Genomic DNA, 19030 nt, shown 5'->3' on the forward strand with positions numbered 1-19030 from the left:
AAAGAGTGGCAAGGACAATGTGTGCCCCACTGACCTCAACACCCATTCCCTGCCCCCTGTGCTGCTGGGATGGGAGAAGGCAGAAACTGGGAGCAGAGCTGAGCCTGGGAAGAAGGGAGGTGGGGAGAAGGTGTCTGGGTGAAGGCACTTTTAAGATCTGGTTGTATTTTCCTCATTCTACTTCAATCTGATTGGTAAATTGGTGGTGTTTGTTTTTTTTGAAAGTAAACCAGTGTTTTTTCCTCAAGTCTACTCTTGTTTTTTCAGGTTTTTTTTTGCTCATGACCATAATTGGTGAGTAAGCCCTCCGCCGTCTTTAGTCTCGACCCCCAAGCCTTTTGTTACATTTTTCTCCTCCACACAGTTTAGAAGTGAGTGAGTGGCTGTGTGGTTCTTTGTTGCCCACTGGGTGGACTTAAACCACAAAAGTGGTTTGGCAACACCAGTCAAGGCAAGGACTGCATTCACAAGACACAAAATAGCACTGTTATGCTTTACATCCCAGTCAATCTGGAGACAGACAAGCGACTACTTCGAAGTTTCACTTACCTATCAAAAACAGCTGTTTAAATCTTGTGTATGCAGTCTGGATATCTTGCAGAGATGGAAGGCTGCTTGACAAGTCATCCGTCTTCAGCAGTTCATAGGGAGGTTTGCTAATTGTCTTATAGATTCTAAATCAAATCATCAAGAGATTAAAGCCTTCTGCCTCACAAGTAAATAATGCACCAACTATTATCAGTGAAAACAAAGTTAACAGGCATGGTTTGGGAAACAGCTGTAATGCCAAAAGATACACACCTTAGAAAGCTAAAGGCCTCCATGCATTTTTAAGTACTGACTGGAAGCTTGCCTATAAGGTTATGACAAGTTTTGCTCCTCTTAGCTGTTACATTAATATAATTGTGCAGTTATGAATATTACCAGCATAACTTGATGTTTACTACTGCTTCTTCAGTAGTGGCTTCACTAGACACATCAACATTTTTTACTAACAGGCTATTTATAGGTGAATCTAGAAAGAAGAGATGGATAGAAACTTCCAAACTTCCCACCAGACACTTAATGATTTTTCTTCACTTTTATGAACCAAATTACAATCAGATACCTCGCTGCCATGTCTTCTTACGAAACACGACTGAAAGAAAAAGAAACAATTTTGACTCAAACAAGACAGTCTAACTGCCTTGTATTTCCCTACTGCCTTGTATTTTCCTCCATATCAGCTTTTATCCCTAGGAGAGGAAAAAAATATCAGGTCAGATGAAGCTTTAGTTTGGACTCCCAACACCTTATCATCTCATGATGATGAACATCAGCTTAGGAAATACCTCTGTTGTCACGCTGGCTTTTTATTGCCAAGATTTGGGAAAAGTTGCTCTAGCTCATACATCGGAGGTGAAGCCTTGCAGGCACTTGCCCAGATGGGACAGACTGCTCTGCTTCCTTTATGCTGTGGCACAGAAGGCTGCTTTAAGCAGAACTACATGCATCTACATCAGAAATGCAGGTTATTAGACCCACCAGAAGATGCATCAGGTAAGAGAATTGAGGGAAAGCAGTCACCTGTCAATTGCAATACTTCTTCCAAATTGAGGTGAACAATTTGTGCTAGAAGATCTGGTTCTGAACAGCTTTTTCAATAGAGGAAGTTGTTAATTGTAAACATCTGCAGCATGCTTTAGTTCAGACTACTATTACAATGGCATGTTAACACACCCTTAGGGACAAGCTGCAGATATATTTTTAAATATTAGTGGTTAACCACCAGTAGTCCATAGCAAAGAAAACCACCAATGGTGCCCCAAGTTCAGATGGCTCCAGACAAGGATCAAAATATCAGTTGATGCCTTCTTACAGCTGACTGACAGTTTTACTTACTTTCACATTATGAAATTACATTAAAAAGTTACAAGTCATGTAAACTTCACCATTTCAGGGGAGAAACATTAAAGAATCTGCAGGAAGGGTCAAAAGCCTTTCCCACAAGGTATAATTAATTTAATAAACACAACAAGATTTAAGAGCCTAATCAAGGTATTTCCTGTTAGTTCTTTGTGATTAACAGGTTCTCCAACTATGACGAGAAAAAGAGCTAGTGGCCAAACAGTATAGACTGTGCATACTAACCTGATCTAGCAGCTTGCTGCTAAGGGTCTCTCCAGGACACCCAAAAGGTTAAAAAAAGCCAGGAGGGGAAAAAAAAAAAAAAAAGTAATTGCTGTAACTCTCAGCCAGGCAGCTGTGCTCTTCCCCTTAAGTCAACTTTGGCATTTTTCAGACTTCTCACTACCTCAGCTAAGAACAGTGCTGTCTGCCACTGCATAGGAAAGCAGCAGTGAACTCCTAGATTGTTTCAGTCATTATAGGTCACTTTATCTATCTAAAGTTATTTAAGAACATGAACCTAGTTTGCAGAAGATAGAGTTCAGAAAGGTTTAAAATTCAGCTTGCAGATCCACATGGAGAGGTAGAGTCTAGATCTCCCTTACTTGCAAACACAATTGAGCACATCATCCAGCGCTACGTTAACTGTACTTAAGACCTACAGGCCTTGGTGCTGCTTTATCTAAGAAGGCACCACAGTTTGTGAAGAAATTCATCTGATGTGTAGGTACACATACATATATCTATTTGTATCTGTATTTCTGCAAATAAGCCTTCAGTGATGTTACAGTCCTGCACATTTCACTAATGCTGTTAGGCCAAGGGCTTAAACCCATTCCACTACAGAAAACTACTTTTAAATCTCGAACTTGTTTCCTGCAGCGTGCAAGCTTAAAGATATGGAAAAAGAGAAGCAAGATCCATAGCAAGCAAAGTGTTGTGGACAGAATAGCTATTACTGACCCATCCAAGAAGGCTTTTTGCATTTGTGAAGTGCTGTCATCCTGTTCTTTGGGAAATGCAGACATTTTGAGAAGAGCAGCACCGTTATGGCAAGACCAACACCAGATCTGTAGAAAGACATTTACTAGGTGATAAAAATTGGTAAACTGTCCCATGCAACGGATTTGCTTAAATGACTGAGTGATTACAAAACAAATCTCTATGCTGTGCTTAACTGAGTTTTCGGTGTATTCAGTGAACCATCAGTAGAAAAAAATTCAGTATCTGCACCAAAACTACATGCCTCAGTACTCGCTTTCAAGTTAAGCTTTATACAGGCACAGGGAAGCACAGTGTCAGATTGCAAGAGAACATTACTTTCTCAACTGCCCTCATAGGTAAAAAAATTGATCAAAATGTCTATGGCCAAATTATGTATGTATTATGCTCTTGTATGTAATTCACATATGTTAACTAACAGTTTCTCCACATAGATATGGTAGCATTTTTCTTACAGTTCAGCCTTGAAATAACTCACAACAGATACACTGTGATGCCTTTCCCCATGAGCTATGCATAAAGGGTCACCTAGGCCTGTGAAATAAGATATTAAACATTCCACAACTAAATCAGATTGTATAGTTACAGATATTTTTTACAGCAAATCATCCTCAAAGCTTGTTCCTTCCCTTTACACATAATTTCTTGACTTGCCTACTTCATCAGGGACACAGGCAGCGGGATTGAGTGCGCCCTCAGCAAGTCTGCAGATGATGCCAAGCTGAGTGGTGCAGCTGACATGCCAGACGGACAGGATGCCATTCAGAGGTACTTGGACAAGCACGAGAAATAAGCCTGTGTGAACCTCATGAGGTTCAACACGGCCAAGTGCAAGGTCCTGCACCTGGGTTGGGGCAATCCTTGGTATCAATAGAGGCTGGGCGATGAAGACATTGAGAGCAGCCTCACCAAGAAGAATTCAGGGATGCCAGTGGATGAAATGTTGCATATGAAGAGGCCAACTGCACCCTGGACTGCATCAAAAGAAGTGTGGCCAGCAGGTCATAGAATCATAAAACACGTTGGGCTGGAAGGTGCTTTTAAAAGTCATCGAGTCCAAGCCCTCTGCAGTGAGCAGGGACATCTTCAACTAGATCACACTGCTCAGAGCCCCATTGAGCCTGACCTTGAATATCTCCAGGGTTGGGGCCTCCACCACCTCTCTGGGCAACCTGTTCCAGTACTTCACCACCCACATTGTAAAGAATCTTCTTCTAACATCTAATCTGAATCTACCCTGCTCGAGTCAAGGTTGAGGGAGGAGATTCTGTCCCTATTCTCTGGTGAGATACCACCTGGAATACTCTGTACAGCTCTGGAGTCCTCTGCACAGGAAAGCCACAGACCTGAGCAGCCAAAATAATCAGAAGAATAGAACACCTCTCTTATGAGGAGAAAGGCAGAGAGTTGAGGTTGTTCAACCTCAAGCAGAGAAGGCTCCATGGAAACCTTAGTCCAGCCTTTCAATACTTAAAAGGGGCCTACAGAAAAGAGGAGGACAAACTTTAATAGGGTCTGTCATGATAGGACAGGGGGTAATGGTTTTAAACTAAAAGAGCATAGATTCAGACTAAGTATAAGGAAAAGAATTCTTCCAATGAGGGTGATGAAGCACTGTAACAGGTTGCTCGGAGAAGTGGCAGATGCTCCATCTCTGGAAACATCTGAGGTCAGGTTGGACAGGGTTCTGAGCAATCTGATCTAGTTGAAGATGTCCGTGCTCACTACAGGGGGCTTGGAGTAGGTGAACTTGAAACGTCCTTTCCAATCCAACACATTCTATGAATGGAAGATGCAATTATAAAAAAATAAATAATTTCCTCTTTGTGTAACAGTCACTGTAATTTGAGATAAAGTGAATTAAACTATTTTGAATCTCACTACCTGAAAGGAGAAATTAGGCAGGACGGTACGGTGCTATCTTCCCCATGAATCAATTAATTTAAGAGACTGAAGTGAACGTGGTTTTCCTTGGTAAATTTGATGGGCATGCAGTAACTAAGGTAAGACCTCATAAGTGAGGTTGCTTTGCTCCTTGTTTCTATCTACTCTGTCTTACTGGTTATTAAACTCCAGTGTGAGGTAGGAAGCCAAAGCCAGCTTGCTACAGGGCACAAACCAGTACATTTAATTTAATCTGTTCAGACTTGTAAAACTAGTTTTTCAGTTAGGCTACCTGGCTTTGTAAAAATGTTGCATCATCACAGCCATACTACTTACCAGGACCCAAGCTAGGTAACTGGAAGTATTCAGCTACACCTGTACGTGTATGGTCTTCACCTCAATATCTAAGTAGCATTTCAAGGTTTACAGCCTGCTCCAGCTAGATGTCACTCAGTACTGAGCTTCACGAAAGACAGGCTAATGAATAGACAGACTAGTGGTATAGACTATAGAACATTAGACATCTGATGTAAGTAAATGGGGGCTCTGAAGCATACCTATATACTTTGCTTTACACTGTTTAGTGGAATACAGAACACTTTGAACACTTTCAACACTTTGAGCATTTCTCCTTCCAATACCTGTTCCTCTCTAGAGAAGACTACATGTGAGCTGTTCAAAAAGTTCTGAAAATAATATGCAACAACACCTGAAAAGCTAGCTGAAATTTCATCTTCTCAACAAGATTTCTTACCCTTATCCATGGATATATACTTACAGGAAACTTCATACTTCAAGATACTCTCTTCAGAAACACATATGGGAACAACAAAATACAAAGGCAGCCTAAGATAACAAAAGAGAGTTTCTTGCACTTAAGTGAACAAAGAATAAGCTCCTTCTAATAACAGTGAGTGTTCCAGCCCATGTGCTAATTATAGATTCACCCTTACTGCTACAATCATCTTTCCTACTAGATAATTATATTGTCCTCAACACCTCCCCTTTACTTTCAGCTGGATAAGGTATTTTCTTCTAACCTAGCGCTCTTGATTATTTTTCACTGCAACATTTCCTATCGATCCAAGGCTGTAATTAAGCCCCATATCTAACTGTTAAGACCACCTTGGTTCTCTTGTTCTTCTGTTGTTTTCAAAGATACCCTTGTAGTATTAGAAAACTCGTTCTGTTTCCATGCCTTGCAAGCAGTTCATATCTCTATTCAAGAATGTCATTTAATATACCACGAATTTCCAGTATCAGCCAACACTATTTATGTTCAAGGCCCACAGAAGCAACAAAGACAAGTACTTAACTGTCTCTCAAGAGAGTTCCAGAAGAAAGTTAAGACTTCTTTGAAAATCAGTGTTTGTTCCCAAGGTCTGTGAAACCTTCCAGAATTTTACTATTAAATAATAGTACACAAAGCCTTGTATACCTCCTAGAGCGTTCACCAATAGATACTACTGAACTAAACTGGTAGAAGTATACATCTCTAACGTTCCACTAAAAGCCACACAACTTAACTCCCATCAGCGTATTTTGTAGGTACACTTTAAAGCAGTTACTCCTTCCCCACAAAGTCACCCAGCTAAAAAAATAGAACATCCCAACTGCATCCAACTTGAAATTTTACCAGAGGAAAGGTACAGGACTAAGAAAATGCCATCCTAACCACTAAGTATGACAAAAGTGTATGTACCAGATCTACGTATTTTCTATTCCATTTTAAGGTGGTATTCTCCACCCCTAGAGATATTCAAAGCTTGACTCACTGAGGTCCCGAGTAGCAAAATCTAATGGTAAAGTTAACTCTGCTTGAGTAGGAGTTAAGATGACCTCCTGAAGTCCCATATTAAAGTATCCCACAAATCAAAATGGAAAAAAACCCTGAACAACTCTATAATGATTAGTATCAAAAGTAGCATTGATTTCTGCAAATCTTAATGAGGCATACATCCAAAGTTCATTATTAACCAGGGCAAGCTTACTTTTCAGAGACTCTGTAGCCTTCATTGGTAGTCACTGCTTTGTATTTCACATTCCCTTTGGTCCGCTCCAACTCATCACGCCAGTCCTCCAGAGTATCAAACATCACAGTTTGGTTTCTTCCATCTGTCAGATATCAATAATAACTATGCCGACTATCAGGAATTTTGACATGAAAGCATTCCTAAATCAAGGGTTTAGTTTTCACTAAACGAGCCGTGTACAGAAAGTCTCAAGTCAAACATAAAGTGCCTTTGTACATTGCAGTGCTTCTGTCTGATCCTCAATGACATCTTCTGTGAAACATTGCTTTAACTAATAACTTCAGGAATCGTTTTCTCCTGTAGAAACTGATCAGTTCTTATGGAACTTCCATACAGTTAAGGCTGAACTCACAACCAGCCTAAAACCTAGGATGCTGTGCAGCAAATACCATTGTATACCAGTGCAGCTGACAGGCATCTAATAACAGAGGCTTAAATGCAGAATTAACAATCATCCCAAAAGCCTTCCTGCAATTCAGATAACTGCGTTTCATTTGAAATTCACTCTTTTATCATGGATAGGAGTTTTGCACTGAATAGAATATTTCAGGCACTTGATAAAAGCAAAAAAAAATTCACTGCAGCAGAAAATTGATTACAGCAATTCAGTCTCAATCATTTCAACTAGGAACTTTTCCTGTATTTTTATTGAGCCACCTCAGCAATAGTTATGACAGCATGGTGATTTAACCTCAGATCTTGTATAATAACCATATAATTTATGGAGCAAGGCCAACTGTTCTAGGCATTCATCATAATTAAGAATCCTGCAACATGAGCTAACACTGAAATACCAAACAGAAGTAGAATTTCCATGGAAGATACAATGGCAAGTTGAAGCTTTCTACTGTAAGAAGTTAAGATAGATGAAAAATTTACAGCATGAAACAACATAAATAATGAACTCCACGGGACAAGATTTAAGAGTATCAGATTGTAAGAGGCATAAAACCAAATTTCCAAAGTCTATTTGGTTTGTCCTGTCACAACTTCATAAAGATGGAAACTTCACGATTTAATATTGAAGACAGTTTTTAAAATACGAAAGAATTCTGGCACAACACTTCAATGCCACTATAGAGACTACGCTCCTCCCACTTCCGCTTACTCTCTGCCTGGAAAAATCATAGAGTCTTCCTGATGTCTGTAACTCAAACTGAACACCAGTTACAGATGAAGCCTGAAGAAACTACCTGAGCCAGCAACATGGCCTTGCAGCAAAGGTGCCAATGTGTTCTTGGGCTGCACTGGGAAAACCATTTCCTACAGGCTGAATGACTGTTCTTCTAAGCTCAGCACTTGTAAGGCCATGCCTGGAGTGCTGTGTCCAGTGCTGGCAAGATGAGGGGCCGGTTAGCTCAGTCAGTTGAGCATAGTGCTGATAACACCAAGGTCATGGGTTCGATGCCCATTTGGTGCCCATGCGTTGCCTGATCTAGTCGAGAGGTGGTGTTCCTGCCCATGACAGGGAGACTGGATTAAATGATCTCTAAAGGTCCCTTCCAGCCCAGGCCATTCTATGATTCTATGATCCTTCCAGTGTGTATTAACACCTGATGGGACAGAAGCAGTGAAGGGAAGTAAAGAAGATTGATCCAGACTCAGTGGTATCCAGTGACATGACAAAAGGCCACACGCACAGGCTGTGCTTGGAGATATTCAAAAGCCAAATGGACAAAACCCTGAAAGGCTTGCTGTAGTTAACCCTTCTCTGAACAGGGGCAGATGGACAGGAACATGCCTCTATGCTCTCCAGAGGTTTCTTCTAATCTCAACAATTCTGTAATTCCTTGACATACCGATAAGTGTTCAATTAATACACCGGGTACATCAAAATTCTGTGAAAGGAACAGGCATAGGAATCAGGTTCAAAACAGCACTATTATTTCAGTTGAAGTCTAAACCATAAAATGCTATGACATGCACTGACAACTTTTTATCTTGAATTTTACAGCCCAATATATTATTCAGTCAAGTTTGATCAAGTGGAAAGATTATGGAATAAGTTAGCTATAAGAGGAAGTCAAACGTCTAGTGGGATTTTGCTACGTAAACCGAGTTTATATAGCTTCTTGCAGTTGTCTGCAAGAAGTCGATCAAATAAGAGCAAAAGGGCAAATACTTTCGATCAGATGACATTGAAAATGTAGTAACTTAAGGATTAAAAGCAGGAAGTTTGGTTCACTGCAATAGTACAAAAAAACACATTGATAAATATGCAAAGTATGTTCAAGACAACAGCACTCTAATCAGAAGCACGTGAAAAGCGTTTGCATGTATTTGTCACTAAGTTTTCCATCCAGTGATGCTATTTCTTGCTTGAAAAATTTCTGCACAACTACACTGAAGGACCCAGAAACCAACAGCAGACAACTCAGAGGGTTGTGGGTTTTTTAGCAACAAGTCTAACAATGTATAAGAAAAAATTTAATCTGAGGCTGTCTGTCAGCAGGGCAGAGTCATGAGCTGAGCACAAACACAGCTGCTAAGCACCCCAGACTGCTTAAGTATGCAACAAGTAGAAATTAAAAATACAAAAACATTTACCTGCATTGTTTGGGGCAGCTGATGCATAAGAGAACAAAAACAAGCGTTTAAGCAGCTTAGGAGTCTGGCTATGATGAACTATACCACTGACGATCTAGGAAAGGATCAAAAATTAACACTCAAACATAGACTAAGACTGTCAGTGTAATCAGCCTTTTTTTTTTTTTTTTGCACAACCATCCCTCCAGGTTTCAGATAAAACTGTTCAGTGAGTTCCATCCCAACAACTGAAAACTGGCATTTAGAATGTGATCTTTGTTTTCTGCAAGACACTATACTTACTTAGTACAATGAGAAGAACTACACATATTCAATTTACAGAATAACTCTTATTATTTAAATAAAAGTAGTAGATTCCTAGTTTGGAGTTCAGATTAACCTGTCAAAAGAACTCAAGATACCAGGAAACTAACTGCTTTCATATTAAAAAGGACAAAAAAAAGGTCAGAAAAATGTAAAAGAATTATACAGCACAAACAGAGAAGCTTCAAAAGTTTTCCTGAACTGAAGCTAATTTCATGTAGTACTCTAAAGCTCCAGTTTTCTTGAAAGAGCAACTCCCACACATAACAATGTTTAACAAGTAAGGTAAGCTAGAAATTGAAGTATCCTGCTTTGGCTTTCAATTTCAAGTTTAAGGGATGTCTCAGGGTGACTTTCATCCTTCCCTCATCCTCACAACTAAACGCCCAACATTAAGCTTAAAAAAGAAAAACAAATTAAGTTGCTATACTCACCCTTTTCACTTCCTCTTCTTTTGTGTATCTCAGGCAGAAATTAAATACTCTAAGGTCTTTACAGTAGATAATAAGCCTCTCCGGGTATTTTCTCAATTGTCCAGTTAGAAGTTTCTTTTTCTCATCATAAACTGCAAGATTACAAAGTCTAAGTATCAAAAAACACCGTTGCTGTCAGTTGAATAAAGTTATCACTGCTTGATTTTTTGCAATTCTTAAGAAACTAACTCAAGCCCAAGTTTTAGCAAGTCAAAGCAAACATCCTACAACACAGACTGGCAAGCTCTTGTGCTTACATACTCAACTTCTTTTTTTTTCCCCAAACCAACCCAAACTATTTCCTGCAAGGCAGAAACCAAACTTGCAGCAAACCCAGCTGCTCAGTGATTATTTCTGTTCATGTTCTGGCTGTATAGTAAATTCAAAGTTCTGAGACACATAAAGAATATACCTTGATAGTTTTGCCTGAGGGAAAGCCTGCAAACAAGTAAAATAATTCTAGGTTCCTAAAAGAGTTGTTAGTTTGTTTTAAACAACATAAAGCCCTCAAGAGATCCTTTTTATTCACTTCTGTTAGAGGATACATCATTTCACAACTTCAAGTGCTGTCAGCCAGGTCATTGTATATGGTACTATATGAACTCACACCAGTTTCAGCTAGTCTACTCCTTGTCCACTCCCTCACAAACCCACACCACCGTTCACAAACACCAGGTCCAAGGCCAGACTTCTCAATAAAACCTTCCCAACTAATACAAATCAGCAGCACCATTCTCGCTTACCTCTTCTAGCAATAAAGACATACCTGTAAGCTCTGCCAGAAAAAACCTCATTGATTTAACTTGCAAAGCAAAACCTCATTTTCTTTCTCCTTCAATATTTTGATGATATCATGAAACTCACAAAACAAAGTTTTCTTAGACAAACAAAAGGTACTGTTTAGAAATTTGGTACCTGTACCTGCACTGCTACCGCTCAAATGAAGTGAATACCTCCATATGTATAGAAATAGTTGATACACTGGAAGATCTTTGTGCACCTATCTTAATCAGACTTTTCACAGTGCAACCTGCTTTGCTTTGGATCATGAAATTCTGAAAGAATTGTTTTGTCTGTTCCAGCAAGACTATTAATCAAAACGTAGCTTTGACTAGCTTGAGAGGCAAGTGCGGTCTGATAGAGCTCTTATCTGTCATTTTATCATTAAATGTAACTGCAGCTCTTTTTTCTAGACTACTCAATCCTAGTTTCCAAAGTGCAGATTCCATCAGTTTTCTAAAACGGATGTATATGTACAGACAAAGAGCACCAGCACACTAAAAAGAGAGAGGCATGTTAAACCATGAGGAGAAAGCTGACCTACCTCCATAGATTTGATCTACACATTGTAGGGTTATGTCATTTTCTCCTACAATCTTATTCTTAAACTGTGGCTCCTAAAACATGAAAAAAAAAAAAAATCTTAGAAATATCATACTACTAAGCAGGAGCACCTTATAAGTAAAGGACATATTCAATACCTATGTTAATATCAGCATTACTTATTAGCTGTGCTAGGCAGAACACTGAAGAACAGTTATTAAAATACACACAAATGCAAGTTACACAGGCATAGTTTATCAACTGCAGATTCAGTTTTATTTAAGCCTCAGCCATGCTTGCAATGTAGATAGAGCTTTTATTTTTCAAACAGCTTCAAAGCATACATTTCTATTCAGAGTCACTTCAAACCAGAAACACTGCAGTAAACAGGAAATACAGTAACTTCACGTAATCCAAGCCCTTTTATGACAAGTTTCCTTGCTATGAGAACCTGGCAGGAAACAGAAAGTCTCTTAAAAGAGCACATATCCCAAGAATATTCCAATATAACAGTCAGATTTATCACTGTGTAAAATGAAGACACATACAACCCAATTCTCTTATCTACCGTTTTGTCAAATTTGAAGTGATTTGGTGCTCTCTTCACTTTTATCATTCCATGAGTTCAAAGACATTTGAGTGATGTCACAATTAAACATCATTCCATTAAATATTATTACCAGAAAGCTGATGTACACTACATTAGCAAATTACATTTTACATGAAGACAACTGTGAATAGAGTTAATGTCACTCAAGTTATTTCCAGGTCTCCAGTATTCTGAATCAGATGGCCAATACTGAACTTTTGTTAAGATAATATATTTTGATTTAGCATGCTACAAGTGTAAGATTTAAAGCTAGTGATGAAACAAAAACGACCACAGTCCTACTGATTTTAACATAAATCTCATGTGATCTGTGGAAAGGGCTCTGCAGCTTTGTCCTAGTTAATTCTAGAAGGTCCAGAAATTCATATTGGGCTGCAGAAGCCTTAGCTTAACAATTTCAACTCCCTGAAATATTGCCTCAAGAAACTTCCAACTACAATCAACGTGTGTCAAATGGTATTCTTCTCATTATTCTTCACTTTGAAAATGGCCCTACACTCCAAAGCCACATACTCGGCTCTCCTTCACCTTTATCACCTAAATGGACCAAACTGTTTCAGATCCTTAAGCACATCAAAATCAGTGTGGTACTACCATTCCCCTTTCACAGATCAATTTGAGCATCTGAAACAAAGGAAACAAGATTCATCTAATTTATAGGATTTGGGGACTTTTTAGCTTTTTCTAACATTTGCGAGCTCAATACTAACAAAGTTTAAAATCTTTGCAGTCAACACCTGACTTTGAATGGAGTAATTCAGAGCTCTACTGAGCCACACAATTATCTAAAGCACTTACACCATCTATTAGCTTACTCAGGCTTCTGCAGCCCTGAAAGGGTTCTGCAGACGTAGCCCAAAGTCAGGTCAGACAGATATTATACCACATACAAATTATGCGCGACTTCTACAACTGCTCCTAGACAAGCAGTCAGAAATACAGTTTAAATAAATTATTGATTTTCAAAATCATTTGGTTTTCTTAACTTATGCTTCAGAAAATTACCAACTCACAAGATATCAAGAATTATAAACTATGTCTAATGCAGGCAGCACACAAAGACTTGCAACATTTTTACTTAGTTATTAGAGTTTGAGGAACAATATGCATAGGCCAAGCAAGTAAAGACTGATTAAAATTAGTTTGCATCATTAAAAATTTATATTAATTCTGTATAATTATATAAGGGAAAGATATGATTTAGTCAGCAACACTATGCATCTTCAGAGTCTGTTTGGTCATAATTAGAAGACTTGTCCTCCTACGTTATCATCTGAAGCAGAATCATCAAGGAAAGCAATCTTGAAGTTTGTGCATACAAGTTTTCCATAGGTGCCACGATTTGAACCATCTTCTTGTATATACTTGTACACCGTGCTTGCCTCACAAAGCAGCAGTTCACCTGTACAAGAGAAACACTGACTTGCAACATAACAGACATTTACAATTGAATTATTTCAGCTGTTACCTTAAACTTAGCATTAACTTCCTGACAGCTTCTCATAACTGCACGACTGAAGGTATTTCATCACTGCTGCACAAAAAAGACTAAGAGCCAGCTCCAGGAATCAGTACACTGAGAGCTTTCCAGGTTATCAACATCACTCAAGATGGACTGAACACTGTTCAACTGCACACATTTAGGAGTTCTGTACCTGTATCGTGGCCTGCTCCAAGCAGGAGAAGAACAATATGTGGAGCTGTAAAGGGCAACCATATGACTGTGTATTCAAAAAAAAAAAACCTCCAAGGCTACCAAAGAGTAGTTTATACAGTTAAACAAGTTAAAAGCTGTTCAAATCTTCCTTACTGCTAAACTCCAAGAACACTGAAACATCTGAGTTGATTATTTGCTCATCATAGTTAATTTTTCATAGCTTTGATTGTAGATGTTGCTTATTTTACAGCTCCCAGGGTTATTTTAAAGTTTCTAAACACAAGTTTACATAAATAATGTTCAATGAAGTTCTAGTCTTAAAACCAGCAGGAACTGAGCCTCAAGTTCAAGAAAATAAAAACAGGTTTTAACAGGTATAATCAGTCAGACTCTCAGTCTTTCCTACAAAGTGCAGAAAACCCAACAAAACAATACTAGCTTATTCTAAGCTTTCACTTGTATTTTATGCTAGTAATATCACCTTTCCTGATCTTGGAAAACACTTTTTAAAAAGAAAGAATTATAAACTAGTAATAAAAAAAATCATAACAGTGAATGAGATATCAAAAGGCCTAAGTAACTCCTAGTAAGTTTCCACTTGTCCTTGTCTTTAGTTTCCAAATAAAGAACCCCATTCAACTTTACCTTTCAAGAAGCAGAGCAAAATGAAGTACAGACCATCCTCCACAGGCAGCTTACCTGAAGATACTGCAGGCTGAAAAATTCTACAAAAATTGAAATTTTTATAGAGTTTTTTAACAACCTACTTAAAACATTTTGGTTATTAGACCAAACCCTCTGTTTTACTACTTGGCACACCAATGTCACATGAGTGTTTACTGTAGACATAGGAGTATTTAAATATTTTTGCCTGATTTTCGTATTTAATTCTAATACAGTATACAACAGTTACCTGGTAATAAGCGAGGATTTACTTCCTTTTCTATGGGTTCCTTTATATGTACTTCCTAAAGAGAGAAAAAGTAATTATTATTTTGCAAAGATCGCACCTTCAACACATGCTGTAAATAACTAACAGCCTCTCTTAAAATCGCCATATTCTAGGAAAACACTAAATTAAAATTAAGGAAAAAAACTTCGTAAATTATGGAGAATAAGTTTGCAATGTGCTCCCTCCACTAAAGATCAGTAGTGTACTAGCTACATTATTAAGTCACTAGTTTGACAGCCACAGTGTCAGTTACTTGCAGCCGTGAACACAAAGAAAGGAAATGCAGTATTTGCATAAGTGACAGACAGAAGCACTAGCAATAGTTTTTCCTCAGCACGTGTAAACAGATAAGCACAAACTTAGTAGAACACCACCATCTCCCACAATCCATTCATAAGCTTTTCCGTGTATGACTTAATATCTGTTTCTCACATACCCTTCACTGTTTTTCAGGCTTCATCCTTCACTGTTTCTGATTTTCTCAGATGTATTACTGCAGTTAAAGTACGGAAGTTACTTAAACAGCATACCAGGATTATAGGGACTGGTATTCCAGAATCTCAGAGCCAAAAGGTAAAGCCAGTCACAGGATATCCTTTAGTTCGAACCCAAATCGCACAAAACCCCACCAAAATCTGCGTATCACTTATCCTAGCCTTGAGGCACTGAGAATTGGTCTAAAAATCTCCAGCCAAAAGACTCTTAAACTAGAGGACATGCTACACCCTTCCTGCTCAGCCAGTTCAGAACTTCCTCCTCCAAGTCAATTCACTTCACATGCGTTGGAGTCCTTCTAGAAAACCATTAGTTAACTGGAAACCCCCAAGGGGCCACAGCAGTAAGCAAGCTAATTTTAGTTTGCCATCAGCATTCAGAGTCAAGATACTGCAAATCAAGGCAAGCAACCAAAAGGAGATCTAAGCAGTAACAGTTTTGCTGGATTAAATACAGAGAAATAAAAGCCCCCGAGAGCATAAAAATAATCTCCCTTTGTCATTCATATAAACACTTGCTCTCAGCACTCAGAAGACCCAAAACAAATCTTGAAGGCTGCACAGCAAAATGAAAACCACCAGGAAACCATGTCATGGGAACAGATGAGACAGGTCAAAAAGAGGGAAAGGTTATAAAATAAAAGTGGTGGTGGTGTGAAGAAAGAAATCTCCAACTACAGCTAGCAGCTAAAGCAGAAAACAAAACACAACTTGCTGCCCTTGACTTCTAAGTGTGGGTACCATACAAGTAAATTTTAATCAAAGTTCATGCTTGTCAGATTGGAAAGTTACCATGCAAACACGGCTCAAGCTGAACACTGCTGCATTCACATTTTCCCAATGTTGTCTCTTCACCACTGGTAGCTCTAAGATAAACTTTGTGCCTTTACAGCTACACTCTCTACTACCACTATTTGTGTGCAACTAAATTCAACACTGTTTGCTCACAAACTGAATGCCAGCAATCGCTGCTACAGAACAGTAAAGCAGTATGCTAACTAGGTGCTTTTCCAGTAACTTTTACTTTGGGAGATACACGGCATGTAATAACTACCGTTTATGCACACATACTGCTTTAATGTCTGTACTTAACACCACGAGTACCAGTCTGTGCTAGTATTGGCAGGTAAGACTCGAGAAAAAAAAAAAAAAAAGTGACACCAAAGAAGTTCTTTGAGCTTACACCCATCTGTTAAAACACAATGAAATTTTTCTAACAGGTATCACAGAGGCAACTAATATCTGTACAAGTGTTACAAGATAAATTCTGAAAGGAATTATGATTTTAATTACATAGCATCACCACAGCATCAAGACTTCGATTAAACACCCAGATCACTTCAAAAAATCCAATTTCACTCTTCGTTGACAAGAAGCCCACAGACATTGAAGTACTTACTGTAGGCAGAATTCCTGTAACATACAACAGCTTCCAAGAGCTGAGCCTCCCAAGAAGTTTTATTTGAAAGTTAACATTTATATTCCCATAATAAAAATCATATCTATTGTTAAGATAGTTTTAATACATCTGCACTAGAGACAGCTATAATGCAAAGCCATGAACATTGCTGAAGAATCGATGTTGCTGTGCTTGTTTTCCAAAGGAAGACATTAAAATACAATAAACTCTGCTAATGCCACATTTTGTATTTCCTTTTTTAAGTCAGATGGCAAAAATCTTTATGAACATAGAGAAGTTAACTCACCATCAGTCACTGCAACTTATGTAGGAAACCGTAAGTCGAGCTAACATCTCTACTTGTTTCAACCTCATATTTCTAACATACTTCAGTTTTGGGGCAACCCAGCCACTGCTTTTATCCCTGGGTTTGTCAAACCACACACTGAGGTAATCTGGTTCATAAGATCAGCTGGAAAGTCTGTACTTGTGCTACATTTGCTTTTGTTGTTACTGCCTATTGTTAGCAGAACTGGCTCATCAACAGGTCAGAGGAGCACAGAAACAGAAAAGGAAGCAGCAGAAGCAAGTCTGTCCCTTTCCACGAGCTACTAAATCCTCTCAGACCTCAGGAAACTCCACTCTCTGACCATGTGTTGAAGATAAGCACGCAGGCACTTTTCACAAACGACCATTGAAAACCACATACACCTCTAGATAAGACACTTCTTCATCTGTGGTTTCCCCATTCCCAATGCTCCAAGCAGCATCTTCACAGAATCACAACATGTTCAGGCTTGGGAGGGACCTCTGAAGATCATCTAGTCCAGCCCCCCTGCCAGAGCAGGATCACCTACAGTAGGTCATGCAGGAACACGTCCAGGTGGGTTTTGAATGTCTCCAGAGGAGACTCCACAAGATAGTTGGCATTTGAGACACAACACAGGAAACCAAACTACTAGCAACAGCTAAAAGCAGATGCCTATAGGACACTATGCAAATGAGGAAAAGTAACTCTACATTGCTTCAGAAATGATTGAAACAAAGACCTCAACTTTGCTAAGGTTTCAGAACCTTCTCAGAGATGCTTCTCACCTGTGTTACTTTGTGCTACACTCCTTCTTCCAGGCTATCAAACAGTGGTAGGCAATACAGCAACAGAATCACAGGATGTTAGAGGTTGGAAGGGACCTCGAAAGATCATCTAGTCCGTGCCCTCCTACTAAAGCAGGATTGCCTAGAGCATGTTACACAGGAACGCATCCAGATGAGTTTTGAAAGTCTGCAAAGAAGGAGACTCCACAACCTCCCTGGGCAGCCTGTGCCAGGGCTCTGTCATCCTCACAGGGAAAAGGTTTTTTCTAATGTTTTTATGGAACCTCCTACGTTCCAGCTTGTACCCATTGCCCCTTGTCCTGTCACTGAACAACACCCCATAATTACGAATTCTAACAATACAGAGTACCAAATCACACCAAAAACTACAGGCTGACAACATGACACATCATATTAATTCATAATGCATCATTCTTATTAGTTTAAAACAGACTTCAGCTGACAACACTGTGAAACCACGCAGTGCCCAGGAAAGGAGATACCATGCTCCTTGTAGATTCTCTTCTGCTTCAAGGGGGGAGACAACACAATAGAGAAACTGTTTTTCTTAAGAAAGTCTCACCTCTTCTTCTTGGGTTTTGTTTTTTGAACCCAAATATAGGGAACAACTGCACAGTTTGCAATAGCCATGAACTACATTCAGCTCTCTCCCAAAAATACATTTAAAGGGGCTGATATACATTCCTTCAAGTATAGCTGGGGAGACATGTCTTCCCCAAGTGATGAAGCATGAAAGAGCCACCATGTGTGAGGCAACATCCAGTCTAAGGCATTTGTCCATTTATCCATAGCTGGACACTCACGCTGGAGGCAGTAACAACGATGGAAACCGGTATTTTCAGTAAACATTGTTTACAAGATTCAAGTAATGAAGGAACCAGTTACCACTTCCAGGGCTTCAAAAGGGGCTGAAACACACATTCTTCCAAGGGAGACACCAAACAGTAGTGTTATAAGAACACAGGATATTTTAATGTTGTTATATAGTTTTACCCAAGTAATCTCTGCACAGGGAAGCTCTACACCATGGTGAGGCTTGCTCTGAGCATCCATCTTTTCTTTACTTATACTTCACTAAGACAATAACACAGGGCTGAGAGCTTTCTTGACTATACATTTATTTTTATCAGTTGTAAAAATGTATATACTGAAACATTTACAAGTTAGTTGTGGTGCTCTGGCAAGTGAATACAGTATTACCAAGAAAAATAAATCACACTTGTCTAAGAGCATGGAATTTGACTCAAAAACAAAATACCTGTGCCCATGATTAGCATATACTTTGTATTCAGAAACAAACCACAACACAAACTTGGTATAATCCGAAAGACTATTTCTTGGTCAAACAAG

The 19030-nt window shown here is 39.0% G+C and overlaps 1 protein-coding gene across 1 annotated transcript in view; it reads right to left on the minus strand.

Moving 5' to 3' along the window:
* Positions 1 to 14687, minus strand: part of MTMR12 (myotubularin related protein 12) — a gene marked incomplete at its 5' end in the record, with an annotated part of 25695 nt that extends 11008 nt beyond the window's left edge. The window contains 9 exons of the mRNA XM_009876810.1: positions 550 to 674; positions 2851 to 2974; positions 5552 to 5619; positions 6765 to 6888; positions 9354 to 9447; positions 10091 to 10221; positions 11454 to 11526; positions 13328 to 13464; positions 14633 to 14687. Coding sequence (XP_009875112.1) covers positions 550 to 674; positions 2851 to 2974; positions 5552 to 5619; positions 6765 to 6888; positions 9354 to 9447; positions 10091 to 10221; positions 11454 to 11526; positions 13328 to 13464; positions 14633 to 14687 — 931 coding nt within the window. The remainder of the gene's footprint in view (positions 1 to 549; positions 675 to 2850; positions 2975 to 5551; positions 5620 to 6764; positions 6889 to 9353; positions 9448 to 10090; positions 10222 to 11453; positions 11527 to 13327; positions 13465 to 14632) is intronic.
* Positions 14688 to 19030: the final 4343 nt, after the last annotated feature.

Source organism: Apaloderma vittatum, unplaced genomic scaffold (genome assembly GCF_000703405.1).
Source record: "Apaloderma vittatum isolate BGI_N311 unplaced genomic scaffold, ASM70340v1 scaffold16899, whole genome shotgun sequence".
NCBI lineage: Eukaryota > Metazoa > Chordata > Aves > Trogoniformes > Trogonidae > Apaloderma > Apaloderma vittatum.